The following is a 13,332-nucleotide window of genomic DNA, read 5'->3' as shown; positions in this document are numbered from 1 at the left end:
GCCAGGATTCGGGGGGACTGCGGCCGGGAACCTGGTCTCCTGCAGGGGAAGATGTTCTAGGACTGCGAGGCCCTTGCGCATACCTGTACGCACTGAGCGACACAAACAAAGAGCGAGTCTCAGGGTACGTGGCTTCTGTCTCCCTCGTCCAGTGACCGACGCCACAACCAATGCAGCCAGCGCACACCTCCAGACGCAAGTAATTCTCCGGCACCGCACGGCTGCGGTCAGCGGCGCCCAGGCTGCGGAAGTCTGGCCCTGAGGGAAGATGCAGGGGGAGCGGCCTGCCCACCACCCGCCCTCCGGGTACGAGGCCGGGACACACTGCACGTGGCCAAGCGACCCTTCCCCTGAGGCCACTTCTCCTGACACTTGGCGGCACCTTGTCCACTGGTCACCAGGAATCCACAAGATGCCAGGTCCCCGCTCAGGGAGCTCAGACAGAAGCAAGGGGACTTGCCCGGTGACCCTCCCTGCTCACAGTCATGCCAACTCAAACAAGAGTGAGAAAAACCTACGTGACCCTCCACGAAAAGTACTGATGACTGTCCTCAGACGCCTGCACACGGGGTCCCTCATTCCAACCACGTTGCTTACAGGGGTTCCGTGAGCCCAGGGCCACCCACCGCCAGCGCTTCGCTGGGGAGCGGTGTGCTGCAGGAGTGACCCGCGGCCCCACGCCCCCGGGGCTCCACGCACACTCGCGTGCCACCCAACCGGAGGCAGAGGCCCCTTCCATCCCTGAGTGCCCACGCCTCGTCCGCGCTGCCCAGGCCCGGCTCTGGCCCGGCTCGGGAGCAGCGGGGTGCCGACCACGCGCGTGCTGGGGGGGCACCGACGCGTTTTGTGACGTCAGCACAGCGGAGGAAGTCGGCTTCTGTGTGACAAGGTGGGGCCAGCGCAGGCTCCGTCTGCCCTGGGCCCTGCCCCCCGCACACGCACCCAGGCCTGACGGCCCCAGGGGCGCTGGCAACGCAGACCCCCAGTCGGGCCCCCAACCTGGAAACCGGACTTTCTCCACGGAAGGCAGCACAGCGCTGGAGGCCCGCGTACGCCCAGCAGGAAAGGGCGCGTCCACTCTCACAAAACTCTGTCCCCGGGCGCAGTGGCGATTCCTAACGCAGCCGTCACCACAGAGCACTGAAACCAGCCGCCGCTCCGTCCGTGCTGCCGGCATGGAAAGCTATTCCGAACGGCACGCAGCACACGGATCATGCGTGGCAGGAAGCTTTTTGGGTCACGCCACTGACTTCTTCCTTACAGAAGACTAAAAGCTACCCAGGTTATCAAGGCTCACAGACATCCGTTTTCTCCCAGAATCTAGGCTATGTCCCGGACTCCCTGGTAGAATTTTCTGACCCTGAAAACAGATGTGGGAAGCTCCCTCCTCAGTGCCTCTCCGCCTGCCCTCCCCGGCCCCTCGGGAGGCACTGGCCACACGCCCTGTCCTTGAGGGGCTCACCTCCAAGGGCACGGACGCCCCCACTGCATTTCCCTGGGCTATCTGGAGCTCCTGGCTCTTCCAGCCTGGCTCTGAGCAACCCCTTCCTCCCCTTCCGGACTGACGCACTTATCAGTAGTGCAAACGCGGGCTGAGCTCAGGGAGCTCCAGGGCGCCCGGCGACCATACCTCTTCAAGGCCAGACCCAGGGATGACCGTGGGGCCAAGGCACCTGCCCTCTGGGTCTTCCCGCCGGGCCGCAGAGGGAGGGTCATCAGCCACAGTCCCCCATGCGCTGAAGGAGCAGGGCTCAAGCACATTCAGACCCAGGCCACCACTCGGCCCACAGTGCCTGGTTTCTGCGACTCACTGGCCACACCAGACCATGCTGACCACACCGCCCACGCCAGCCCCACGGCTTCCCCAACAGGCCTGGCTCCTCATTTCCTGCCTCTGCTCCCGCCCTGCACAGGCCCCAGAGGCCACCTCTCCCTTACTTCTCCAACTGGCTCCCATGCCCAAAGAGCTCAGGTCCAGGCCCTGGCCGCCTGCCCAGGAGGAGGTCTGTGGTCTCAGGGCCTCTCGGGGCCTCCTAAGCCTCCCTCGAGTCCATCTCCTTCCACAACAGGCGGCTGGGGCAGCTGGGGGCCCCGAGGGGTGAGCTGTGCGCCAGGCTGCCCTGGGGTGAGGCCCCTCTGCCCCGAAGGTGGGCTGTGCATCATCCCAGTAAGACGGGAGCTGGAACTCCTGCCTCGGGGGAGGGGAGGCCCTGACCCAGTGCAAAGGGGGCCTCAGACAACGAACCCCAGCTCCTGCCTGCTGGCTCCCCACATCCCAGCACACCTGTCCTAAAATGCTCCTCCCCCCCGACCCCCTCCCAGGCCCCCTCTAGCCTCCTCAGTCCGAGGACCCTCGCTTCTCTGTCCGTGCTCACCGCGACCCACAGCTTCTGGGCTTTATCCCCAGTCCCCTATGTCTCGGATGCGAGCGGGCAGATGGGCGTGGGGGACGGGCAGGAAAGGCGCACGCAAGGGGCTGAAAGACGGCCCCCAGGTGCCCTCGAGACGCCCTGGCCTGCAGCCACTATGCCCCGCCAAGGCGAGAGCTGCCCCCAGAGGCAGGCAGGGGGAGAGCTGCTGGAAGCACTGGTGTGGGCAGAGCTGGGGTGCTCCCTGCCAAGGCTCCAGCCCCTGGACAAGGGCCCAGCCCTGAGGACACCCTTACTCAGCCCGGGGCTGCCAGAACCATGCTATGCACAGCCCCTAAAAATGAGTTCCAGGCCCTTGCAGCAACACACCTGCGAGCACGGCCAAGGCTGAACCCGGACATCAGAGCAGAACCACCCAGAGCCCAGGAGCCCAGATCTCCTGCCCCCAAACTCTTCGCTGGCAGCACTAAGCACGCCTGGGCTACTTCAGAAATGTAGGCGAGACCCCACCTGGCCCCGGTGGCCGTCTCGGACAGTCCCTGAATCGGCCACTGGGGCGCTGCTCTGGTCTCCGTGGCCGGTCAGCCCCTGCCGCTCACCCACACCCAGCGGCGGCTCCGATGAGCACCGCCCCCCCAAGCAGCCCAGCCGCCTGCCCTCCACCTGCACGGCGTGCACAGCGCGAGACACAGCACGGAGGGAGGCAACAGCGTTACAGCAAAAACAGGAAGTTGCAAAAGATCTGAAAAACCGTAAGTGATGAAGGAGAAAAAAGCAAGACACGCGTCCCCACTAATTTGTTTGTCTTTCTTAACAGAACGCCTCCAGCAGAACGTAAGTCCCCCGACGCCCCGAATTACAGTTCAGCGAGGGGCACGGTCTGCACACAGGTGCCGGGCGACTACTGGCTGAGCCGGACAGAGGACGTGCTGCCCGACGCCCCCCAGTTAAGCCCGGGGCCCAGAACTGGTACGGGACTCCGAGAGCGCGTGGAGGGCACCCAAAGGCTAACTGGGACGGCGGCTCTGTCCGTTCAGCCCCCAGTGGCCGCCTCTCGGTGCCACGCCTCCCGCAGGCTCTGCACAAACATGTCTCGCCGGGGTTTCAAAAGCACTGACCCGCACCCCAGACCTCAGCCCCGTCCCAGCAGGCCTGCCCAGTGGGTCAGAACCGCCCCCAGCCCCACTGCACCCTCCTCTTCTGGAGCTGGCAGGAGCCCACCGACGGGCACAAGAGCCCACGTGCTCAGAGCTGGGGTCAGGCTGCTGCTTCCTGTCGCCTCTGGTCCGTGGACCCCCGGCAGGACCCCTGGACTGAGGAGGAATGTGGCTAAAGAAAGCCCCTCATCGGGACGGACCCAGTGCAGCCCCCTCCCAGGCAAGCCGCAGGCCCTGAGCACAGGATGGGCCTCATGTGAAGCTGTCCCTGCCACGGACAAGCATTCTGGGGCAACTTTGGGAACACAGTGGCCCAGTCCCCGAAGCTGTCCACCGGAGAGTGTCCCGGCTGAGCAGCTGGGTGTGCCGTGAGCTAAATGACATCCCCGCCTCAGAGCTGCAGACCCCGACGCCCCGGCACCTCGGACAGAAAGGGCAACAGGGCAGGGACTGCGTCTGAGGGGCCGTGGCGCCCCGAGGCTGGGAGAAGGGAATTGACCCGCCAGAAGCACTGCCCCCACGGGGGCCGGTGTCCTCCGCATCCACAGCAGCAGGAGGGGAGGCCGCGGAGGTCACCACCGCTTCCTCTTGCAGACTGACCCCTGACCCCGGGACTCAGCACCAGCCCCCCACGGATGCTCCGCCCACACACACACCGAGCTGTGGGCAGATAGCTGAGTCCCGGGAGCCAAGGGCGGCCCAGGAGGCCCCAGCACACTGTCCAGGCTCCTCACCTGCCAACCACACTCGAGGGCATGACACCAGCCCAGGGACCGTCCGCCCTCTTGGGAGGTCCCTGCATCCCATGTGCCTGACCCGGGGAGGGCAAAGCGCAGCCACAGCCCCGGGGGGCCCCGTCCGCCGGCCGCCCGCGGCCGCCCGGATACCCTCGCCGGCGGACAGCAGCTGCGGTGCCACGGCCGCGGCGCTGCAGCAACGGACCACAGGCGGCCACCTGTCCTTTACAGGCCGAGGCCAGAAAACGCGCGGGACGAGCACAGAGGACTCCTCCACACCCCCGCAGCAGAAGGCATCCAGCCCGTGTCCCCCAGCCACCTCGGCCCCATGCGGCCTCGGGACGTGCGTGGGGCCATGGCTTCGGAGCAGGGAGGCAGGGCCGGCGGAGACTAAATGCTCCTCGGCCACGCGACCAGCGGTGCTGACGAGGGTTCACAGCGGCCCAAACCGGAAACGACGCTGCACCCACCCACCGGTGGGGACAGCCGTGGGGCGCGCCTCACGGCACCGCGCTCGGCCCTGCGAGAGGACGGAAGTGCCGACACGGACAGCGGCGCGGGCGGAAGACCGAGGCCAGGCACGAGGACCGCCACAGGAGACACGCTGGAGGGAAGGTTCTGGAGACGGAGGCAGAGCCGTGGCACCGACGGCCACGAGGGACATGCCCAGAGAGGAGCGTGGGGTGAGCCGAGCCACTGCCGACGCCTCCCAAAGTCACTGAGCCACACGCATGCGCAGCGTGGACTGTGTGACATGCAGACGGTCCCGCGGCAAAACGGCAGGAAGAAGAGCAGGCCTGCGCCCCCCCCCCCGGCCGGGACGCCCCTCCTGAGCCGGCAGAACGCTCTGATGCGGCCGGGGAGCCGGCAGGCCCGCGGCCCTCGGGATCCCTCCAGCCACCCGGCACAAGCCCACAGCCCACCCCGCAGCGGCCGCGTCCCGGGAGGCCGGCCCACCGCGACAGGCTGGCAGACGATGACAGCCGGCGAGCGCGACAACACCGCGAGACAGGGGGGAAGGAGGGACAGAGCAGCACAGAGCTGGTCACAGTGCGCTGGCCCCAGCAGGGCCAGGGAAGTCCTGCACTGGGAGCCCAAAGGGCCTGCTCAGAGCAGCAGCCTCCGCTGAAGCACAACTGGGAAAGCTCGCCCTGTCGGGGCATCGGAGCCCCAAGCTGCCACAGGGGCTCGGTGGGGAAAGGGGGCTCAGGAAGGCCAGTAGGGACGGTGAAGGGGCAGCCGGCACGTGTGCCGGACCCCCAGAGCCGCGGAGGCAGCGGGCACGCCACAGGCGAGAGCAGGAGGCTCCTCTGGGGTGACACTGGGCGGCACAACCGGCTGTCCCGGCAGTCAGACACAGGAGCCCACGCGTAGGGGACAGCAGACGGACCAAGCCGGCAGCGCGGGCACAAGTAAGGAAGCCTGCGGTGGGCAGGAGGGGACAGAGACCTCGAAGGCAGGGGCCCGGGCTCAGCTGGCAGCACCCATACCTCACCCTGCCGGGTGCCCTGCTACCTGCCCCAGCCCCCATGCCGGGGCGGGGGGGAGGGCATTCCTGCCTTCCTGATGGCCAGCGGGGGAGGGGCAGCCGACGCGCCCTCAGTCATACGGGACGCACGGCACACTCCAGCCCCACACATCCCTGTCACCACGTGCCCCTGCGGACCCCGACCCATGGCCTCGTGACAGCACTGAGGGCGGAATCCCTGCCACCGAGCCCCAGGCCTGGCCATGTCCCCCGTTGTAAACATCCGGTTCTTAGAATAACAGCAAGTCGCTCAGGGACCCTGAGACGTGGGCAGCAAAGGAGGGCGCCGGAGCCCAGGCCGGCGAGCCCTGGACCAGAGCCAGGACTGGACCCCGCCCCGGGGAAGAGAGGCCGTGGCCTCCAGGATGCAGCCCCAGGCCGGCTCCCGTGCTCGTGGCCCAGAGCAAGGGCAGGGCAGGACGGAAGACCCGGCGCCGCGCGGGGTGCAGAGGACACAGACTCCTGATGGGCTCCAAGGCAGCTCACTCAGGGAGGGGACTCTGAGAAGGTCCCCAGCCCCACCATGTTCTGCTCAGAGGAGGGAGCGCGGCCCCAGCCTCCCCGTCCCCACCAGCCCCCAGCCCCAAAGAAGGGCCTCGGCCCCCGTCAGTGACGGGGGAGAAGACGGGGCCTGGGCTCACAACAACCCGCCGAGGGTCCGGATTTAAGGGACGGCTGGGGATGAGGCTGAATGAGTCCCCAAAGGGAAACCCCAAACCCGGGCCAGCATCGTCCTCGAGCCTGCGTGTCACTGGCGTCCTTACCTGTGACCCGGAAAAGCCCCTTCTGCGTGCGGACACCGAGACCAGCCGCCAGGCAGAGCCCCGTCATCCCTGACCTGCTTCCTTCGTCCCCACCCAGAGCCGCCGTCCAGGGCCCGGGCCAGCTCCCACAGGGCCCCAGGCCGCTCACACGGGCCGCTCCACGAGGACAGCACCCCTCCCCAGACAGGGCCGCCCTCGCCCGGCCCGTCCTGCGACAGACGCGTCAGCCGTCCTGCACGTGGCCGGTCCCAGGGGCCATCCTGCGCCGGTGCCTTTTCTACAGCCCAAAACAGACCAGGAAAACTCGAAGCGGGCGTCGTGGACAACAGTGCGGCACCCTCTCCAGCGCCATCATCAGAGGCCACGCAGAGGCAGGGACGGGGAGGACAGCGTCCCCAGGAGCTCTCCCCGCGCACGGGCCCGCGAGCTCTCCCAGCGCACGGGCCCGCGAGCTCTCCCCGCGCACGGGCCCGCGAGCTCTCCCCGCACACAGGCCGGGGAGCTCTACCCACACAGGCCCGCGCACAGGCCGCCCCAAACCCTCCTGCCCTGGGTGGACGGGGGTCATCATACGGTCCCATCTCTGGACTAACACTTTCATGCCCTGAAAAAGCCAGCGGCCATCACCCTGGTCCACTTTCAGTGTAACCGGACAAGCTGCTGCGTTTTCCTCTCCTCGTTAACGGTCCGAAACCCCGGCGGCCTCCTCCTCGGTGTCTCCGTCAGTGTGCGCACGGCCGTCTGAGCTCTCCTGCGTGCCCAAGCCCACGCCTGGAGTGGACCGGCGCAGCACCTGCCCCTGCTTCTGAAGAGCCCAGTACCTGGACAGTTCTTAGGCTCCGACACTCAGAAACACCATCTGCTCCCCTGAAACGGAGGCTCCGGGAAGGGGCCCGCGGCTCCACAGGGAGAACGCGGGGCTGCAGAGCAGAGACCGCCCCCGAGAAGGAAGCGTGCCACGGGGCAGCCGTCCCGGGCCTGGCCAGGCAGAAACTGGGCCCAAGCCTACAGGCCGGCTGCTACCCCCAGCATTGAGGCGGGACACTCTCCGATGCCCTAATTGACGAAGCGGCAACGGAATACAGAAGTCACGGTCGGTCTGTGTTCACCGTGGGGACGTTCTGTCTGCCGCCTCTCTTCCCCGGCCGCCACAACCCCGCTCCGTAAGCTCACTCATGTTGGGAGGGCCTGGGGACACATGGGGAACACAGGGCTGCGTCCCCAGAAGTGACGACAGACAGGTGACCAAGACACCACCCAGACCCTCCAATGCCCTTCTGACCAGCCGCCTGACCCTGTGCCCACCCCACCGACCGGACTGCAAGCTAGACACAGCCCTCCTCCTGACAGGGGACCCTCCTGCCCACTCCGCACTCCGCTGCCCGCAGGAGCAGACACACGCGCCCGTCGTCCCTTAGCGAGATGCCTGCACTCCACCTGCTCACCGCCCTTTCGGGTCACACAGGAGGCTCCAGAAGGGCAATGCGCGCGGAGGCAGGCCTGGTCCAATTTCTCTAACTTCCAGACTGGACCCAGCACATCACGGGGTCACAGCTCCGCACATGTCTCTCCATAAAACCCGCGCACCACCAGTGACGGACCCAGGGCGGCGCTGGACCCCCTCTCCTGCTCTCTCGCTCCCAGAAGGGCACACTGGGGACACTGTGTGCGATGCGGGCTCTGGACCAAGTGCAGGGCCTCTCCCAGGGACGCCCACCAGAGGGCAACTTCTCGGAGCCATCCAGGCCGGGAGGCAGTGCACACAGGTGTCTATCAGCGTGAACACCAGCGAGCCCTCCGGCCGCACTCCCTACGCTGGACTCGAAGCACACAGAACACTGGACACAGACGTGCTACCCCGTGCGGTGGACAGCAGCCCTCAGCAGCCTGACAGACGCCAGAAACGCCTAGGACACCGCTGAGTGCAGAGGACACCGCATCACCGCGAGCTCAGAGGCTGCGGGACCCAGCCGGGGACCCCATGTCGCCAAGAGGTACGGGATGTGGGTGTGGCCTGCACACAGGTCGTCGGCGTGTCCAAGACCGTCCAAGGCCGACACGACCTGCCGTTTGTCCAGGGTGAGCAGAGGTGTCCGGGTGCTGAGGCCGTTTCCTGAGCAGCAGCAGCACCAAAGCCACGCCGGGTTCCGGACCCCGGCCCCATTTGTGGGAATGGGCGGATCCGCGACTACAGAGGCCCGCGCTCTGGCAAACAGACCAAATTTCTACAGGGAAAGTACACTGACGTCTCAGGTCACAGGCAACAATGCAAAAAAAAGAAAAAATTGTTAAGCCCCTGCCTTCTTGGGCTTTCCCCGTGGGACACGGGGTCTGGGGGAGCCCAGGAGGCTGGCTGGGAGGCCCAGCCCAGCCCCCACCCCTGCGCCTCACACACCACAGCCTGCTTCGGGGCTGTGAGACGGCGTGGACACCACGACTTCGGAAACCTGACAGCCGCAAGCTCATTGATGAGAACTCCCCACCGTGTCCCGCGCCGGCAGCGAGCACGGGCTTTCCCAGGAGCTGATCCCACCACGCTACAGGCTGAGCCCCGGGCCTGGGTCCCCCTCCTGCCTCCTGCGACCCGCATGGACACGGTCCTTCAAGGCCTGAGTCCAGACAAGCGCCACAGAAGTGAGTGTGGCTGCAGAAAGGCAGCCAGGGCCGGGTGGGGTGAGGACGACAGCCCAAAGCAGGGGCGTCCGCGCAGCCCAGGAAAGAGCCTCTGGGGGAGGATGTCAAGGCCAGGAGGACCGGAAGCAACGAGAGCCTTGGAACGCGGCTAAGGGAAGGTGAAGCGGTACGGACGCTGGGCCGCGTGGGCAGTTCCTCCAAAGGTTAAACATGGAGTCACCAAACACCAAGCAGCTCCCCTCCTGGGCACGCGCCTGGGAGAAACGAAAACGCGCGCACCAAGCTCAGGGCAGCGCTCTGTGCAACGGGCAGGCCGTGGGGACAGACGTGGGGACGGCCCCATGTCCAGCAGCGGACAGCGGGTTGACCAACGGCGGTGAGTCCTGCGGGGGCAGGGCTCAGGCAGACCACGGAAAGCGGCGCCGACACCCGCTCCGTCGTCCACTCGGAAACCTTCATGCCCAGCAAGTGGAGCCAGACACAAAGGGCCACCTACGGGACAGTGACGTGAGACGCCCTGAATAAGGAAATCCCCGGAGGCCAGAGGAGCCTGCTGACTTCAAGGCAGGGGGGCTGCCAAGGGACCTTCCTGGTTCAAGCACAAAACAGGCTCTAGAATGGACGGTGACAGCGGCACAGTGTGCGACATGCCGAAAACCACTAATTCAGAGCCACCAGCTTTGCGGGGTGACGTGTAGGACCCCAGAATGGTGTCTCGGTGAAGCCGTCGCCGAAGCGCCTGCACGAGCAGAGACCGTGCTGTCAGAGGCCACCCAGAGCCAGGGAGACGGCCGGGAACAGACCCGGGAACAGAAGAGCAGCCCTCCAGCTCAAGGCCCCGTGGACTCCAGCAGCTCGCGTGACCATGTGCTGCGCCAGGAGCAGGGGGAGACGGCGAAAGGCAGGCAGTAGCGGCAGCCCCACACGCGGCACGGGCTGGGGGACGTGGAGTTCGGGGAGCTTTCAGGGTGAGATGGGGGCAAGGGGCAGAGTGAGCCAAACTGATGGTACAGGACAGAGGGGGCCACGGGGCCCGGGAGAGGGTCCCCAGACACCTCCTGAGGGTAAGGCCCCAGAGGGTGCGGCCAGCTCACCGGTTCCCCAGAACTCGTGGCACAACTAACTGTTCAGCAGGCCCTGGGGAGACCAGCGGAAAGGGGAACCAGCTCAGAACTGACACAACTCCGACTACGCGCGGACAAAGGCCCCGCAGGCAGACCCCCAAGGGCACGCCGAGCACTTGGAACCCTGCCACTCCCCTAAGTGCCTTTCCCAGGAAACAGCTTTGCCACCTCAGACCGGGGCGGGGATGGGGGTGGGGGGTGTGCCCAGCTCTCAAACCTCTGCCCCAAGAATTCACCTCTGGGTTCATTTCTAGCAATAACAGTAAGAACAAAGAGCCAGAAACCCAGCCATCTCAAGCCTAACAATGAGGTAGGCAGCCCTGGCCGCCCCTTTCCAGGAGACGGGGTGGTGACAACGGGGGTCTAACCCGCGGCTGCAGAAGAGCCACGGGGCTCTCGAGACGCGACCTGGCAGTTGCTGCAAACCTGGAGAAGCCGCCCCTCGGCACCCCCAGCAGGGAGGTGCTCGTGTACGGTCAGGAAGGGCCACCAGCGAGGACCGAGGGCCTCAGAGTCAAGCCCAGGAGGCCCGGCCTGGAGTCCACCAGGTCCCACCCATGCTCACAGCAACACAACACAACAGTCTCCTCTTCCCAGCCTCAGTGTCCTGAGTAACCGGCAGAACATTCCAGAGCATGCATGACCTGTGATGACATCACCGTTCTGACCACTAAAGCGATGAGCTCAGTTTCTGCTTCTCTCAGGATCCACCTAACGACGTGGTACGAACACCGGCAGTCATGACCCCGTAACCAGGAGCTCTTCGGGGTTCCCCACCACCATCCAGCCTCCAAGGGTGAGAACCACTGTGAGAACCACTGTGGGGTGGCTGTTCTCAGCCCCTCCCGGGTAACATCGCAAGGGCGTGGCAACCGGAGGGAAGGACCACACGCCAGCCACGCTCGGGCAGGGGGACATGAGCCAGGGGCCATGATGAGAAACGGGCCTGCAGAGGGTCACCTGCTGACGGGGCAAGGCTGCCCGAGTTCAGAAGCACAGACGTGTGTGGCCTTCATGGCGCACCGTGCCTGTGTCTCCCGCAGACGCCCCTCCCCACGACGACGAAGCCGGCAAGAAAGCGTCCCTTCCCGGGCCCAGCCACCTCCTGCTGGAGGCATGCCGTGCGCGGAGTCACCGGGCAGATCTGCTGAAACCTGCTCTACACCAAGGAATCCACACTCCTGCACTCGAGACTGCTCTCCCCCGCCAGGCCCCTGCAAAATGCAGCAGCACACGGCTCCCAGCCACAGTGGGCGCCCCAGAGCGTGGGGGAGCCTGGCGAGCGCCCACCTGCTGCTCCCGTGCCACGGAGGGACGACGCCTGCCACCCCCAAGGCTGAGCTCCACAGGCGAGAAACCTACGGGTTCCAGGCAGGTCCTCGTCCGCGGCCCGCACATGGAACCGATCCTGCAGAATCACCCCGTGTGCTGTTTACCAAAACGAATGCCCCTCCCAGATGCAAACGTGATGCGAAACTCCATACAGCCTTCAAGAAAAATGAAAATTCAGAGAGAACGTGTTGACAAACAAAAGTAAATTAAGTGACCCGTGTTAACGCCAGCAGAGAGAAGTGTGCGAGTGCAGCTGAGACGCAACGAACACGCCAGAACTCGGAATCAAAGATTACTGGAAAGAATGTTCGCACAGCAAAATTGTTTTCCCTTTGAGACTCCAATGCCCCACCATGCTTAATTTTCCTGACATTTCTGAGGCTTTGAAGCCTCAGCTAACGGATCTGAATCATCTGAGCAAAACCATGTCACAGCGGCGTGTTACTGGAAAGCCGAGAATAGACGGCTAAATATACAGACACGCGCCCGGACAGGACCCTTCTGCAGAAGACGATCAAACGAGGAACTGCGTGACGCTGTCCGAGGGGCACAGGGAGAACAGCTCGCCGGCCGCGGGGAAGCAGATCGCGGACGCCTGGAAGTTAAAATAAGAGAAACACGAAAACAGCACCGGCTCCATGTCAAGGAAAGCAAGCCGAGCCCGCCCCTGACCTTAGAGCTTACTGAAACACTTCACCCGTGCCTGCTGCCGGCGAAGGAAGGCTCGGCAGGACGCCAGGCCTTCTCCCGGAATCCAAGTCATGCCTGTATCACTGGACCGGCCCACGCCCACTGCTCACCTAGCGCGGCCGCCACAGGCTCCATCTGTGCCATCGCCCTTTCTTCCTAAACAAGCACGCCACTTGGAGCCGCAGCCTGCTGTATTTGGGTTGGCAGCGCGAGCACCAACAGCGGGTGGCACCACGGCTCCGGCAGCGAACTAGGTCAGCCCGGGCCTGCCTCGAGAGCTCCAGAAGCCCCAGTCCCCGGCTCCCACAGCTCCCCATGGCCCACCAGCGGCTGCCCTGGGAGCCTGGGCGGGAGGCCCCAGAGGTAAAGGCCCTGGACAGTCACATCCCTTCTTTGGCCTTGAAAAGCTCGCCGGCATCTTCCTCTTCCATAAACAAGAAACAGAGCGTTCTCTAGGGCTTGCCACAGCCGCCCTGGTTGGAGAACTAGACAGATACTAAGTTACGGGGTAAAACCGGGGCGCCAGGCGCAGAGCCACACACAGCCGGCCAACGCAGCCCCGCGCAGGGGACTAGCCCACCGGCCAGGGGCGGGGTCTGGAGGCCAGAACTCAGGGGTCAGGGTTCTGGGCTCAACAGTCTGGGACAAGAGTTGGGGCCAGGGTTGTGGTTTGGGGCCAGTGCACAAGGGTCCTCAGATCAGGATTTGGGGACCTTGGACGGGGATTAGAATCCAAGTTTTGGGCCCTGCTTTCCGGCGGGGCTCTGAGGTCAGGGTTCAGCCTGTGCAGTCTGGAGGCCAGGGATGAGGACCTGGATTCCAAGGTTCGGGGCAGGGCTCAGGGCTCAGGGCACTGGGGGTTCAGGGTCTCAGGATTTGGGGGTACCAGGATCTGAAGGGCCCAGATTCAGCGTCCAGGTCCTGGGGTCTGAGACTCAGGGTTTCAGTCGAGAACCTGGGACTCGGGGGCTCCGGGATGGGGACCGGGACCTGGGGG

The 13,332-nt window shown here is 65.4% G+C and overlaps 1 protein-coding gene across 3 annotated transcripts in view; it reads right to left on the bottom strand.

The window, feature by feature from the left end:
* The window catches only part of INPP5A (inositol polyphosphate-5-phosphatase A), a 158,593-nt gene extending 146,867 nt beyond the window's left edge, over positions 1-11,726 (bottom strand). For all 3 annotated transcript variants that reach the window (XM_082721589.1, XM_082721587.1, XM_082721588.1), the window contains exon 1: positions 11,676-11,726. In XM_082721589.1, coding sequence (XP_082577715.1) covers positions 11,676-11,711 — 36 coding nt within the window. In that variant the 5' untranslated portion in view covers positions 11,712-11,726. The remainder of the gene's footprint in view (positions 1-11,675) is intronic.
* Between the last annotated feature and the right edge of the window lie 1,606 nt (positions 11,727-13,332).

Source organism: Mustela nivalis, assembly GCF_964662115.1.
Source record: "Mustela nivalis genome assembly, chromosome: 2".
Classification (NCBI taxonomy): domain Eukaryota; kingdom Metazoa; phylum Chordata; class Mammalia; order Carnivora; family Mustelidae; genus Mustela; species Mustela nivalis.
The sequence above is the reverse complement of the archived record's forward strand: the minus strand, read 5'-3'. Positions and strand labels throughout refer to the sequence as shown.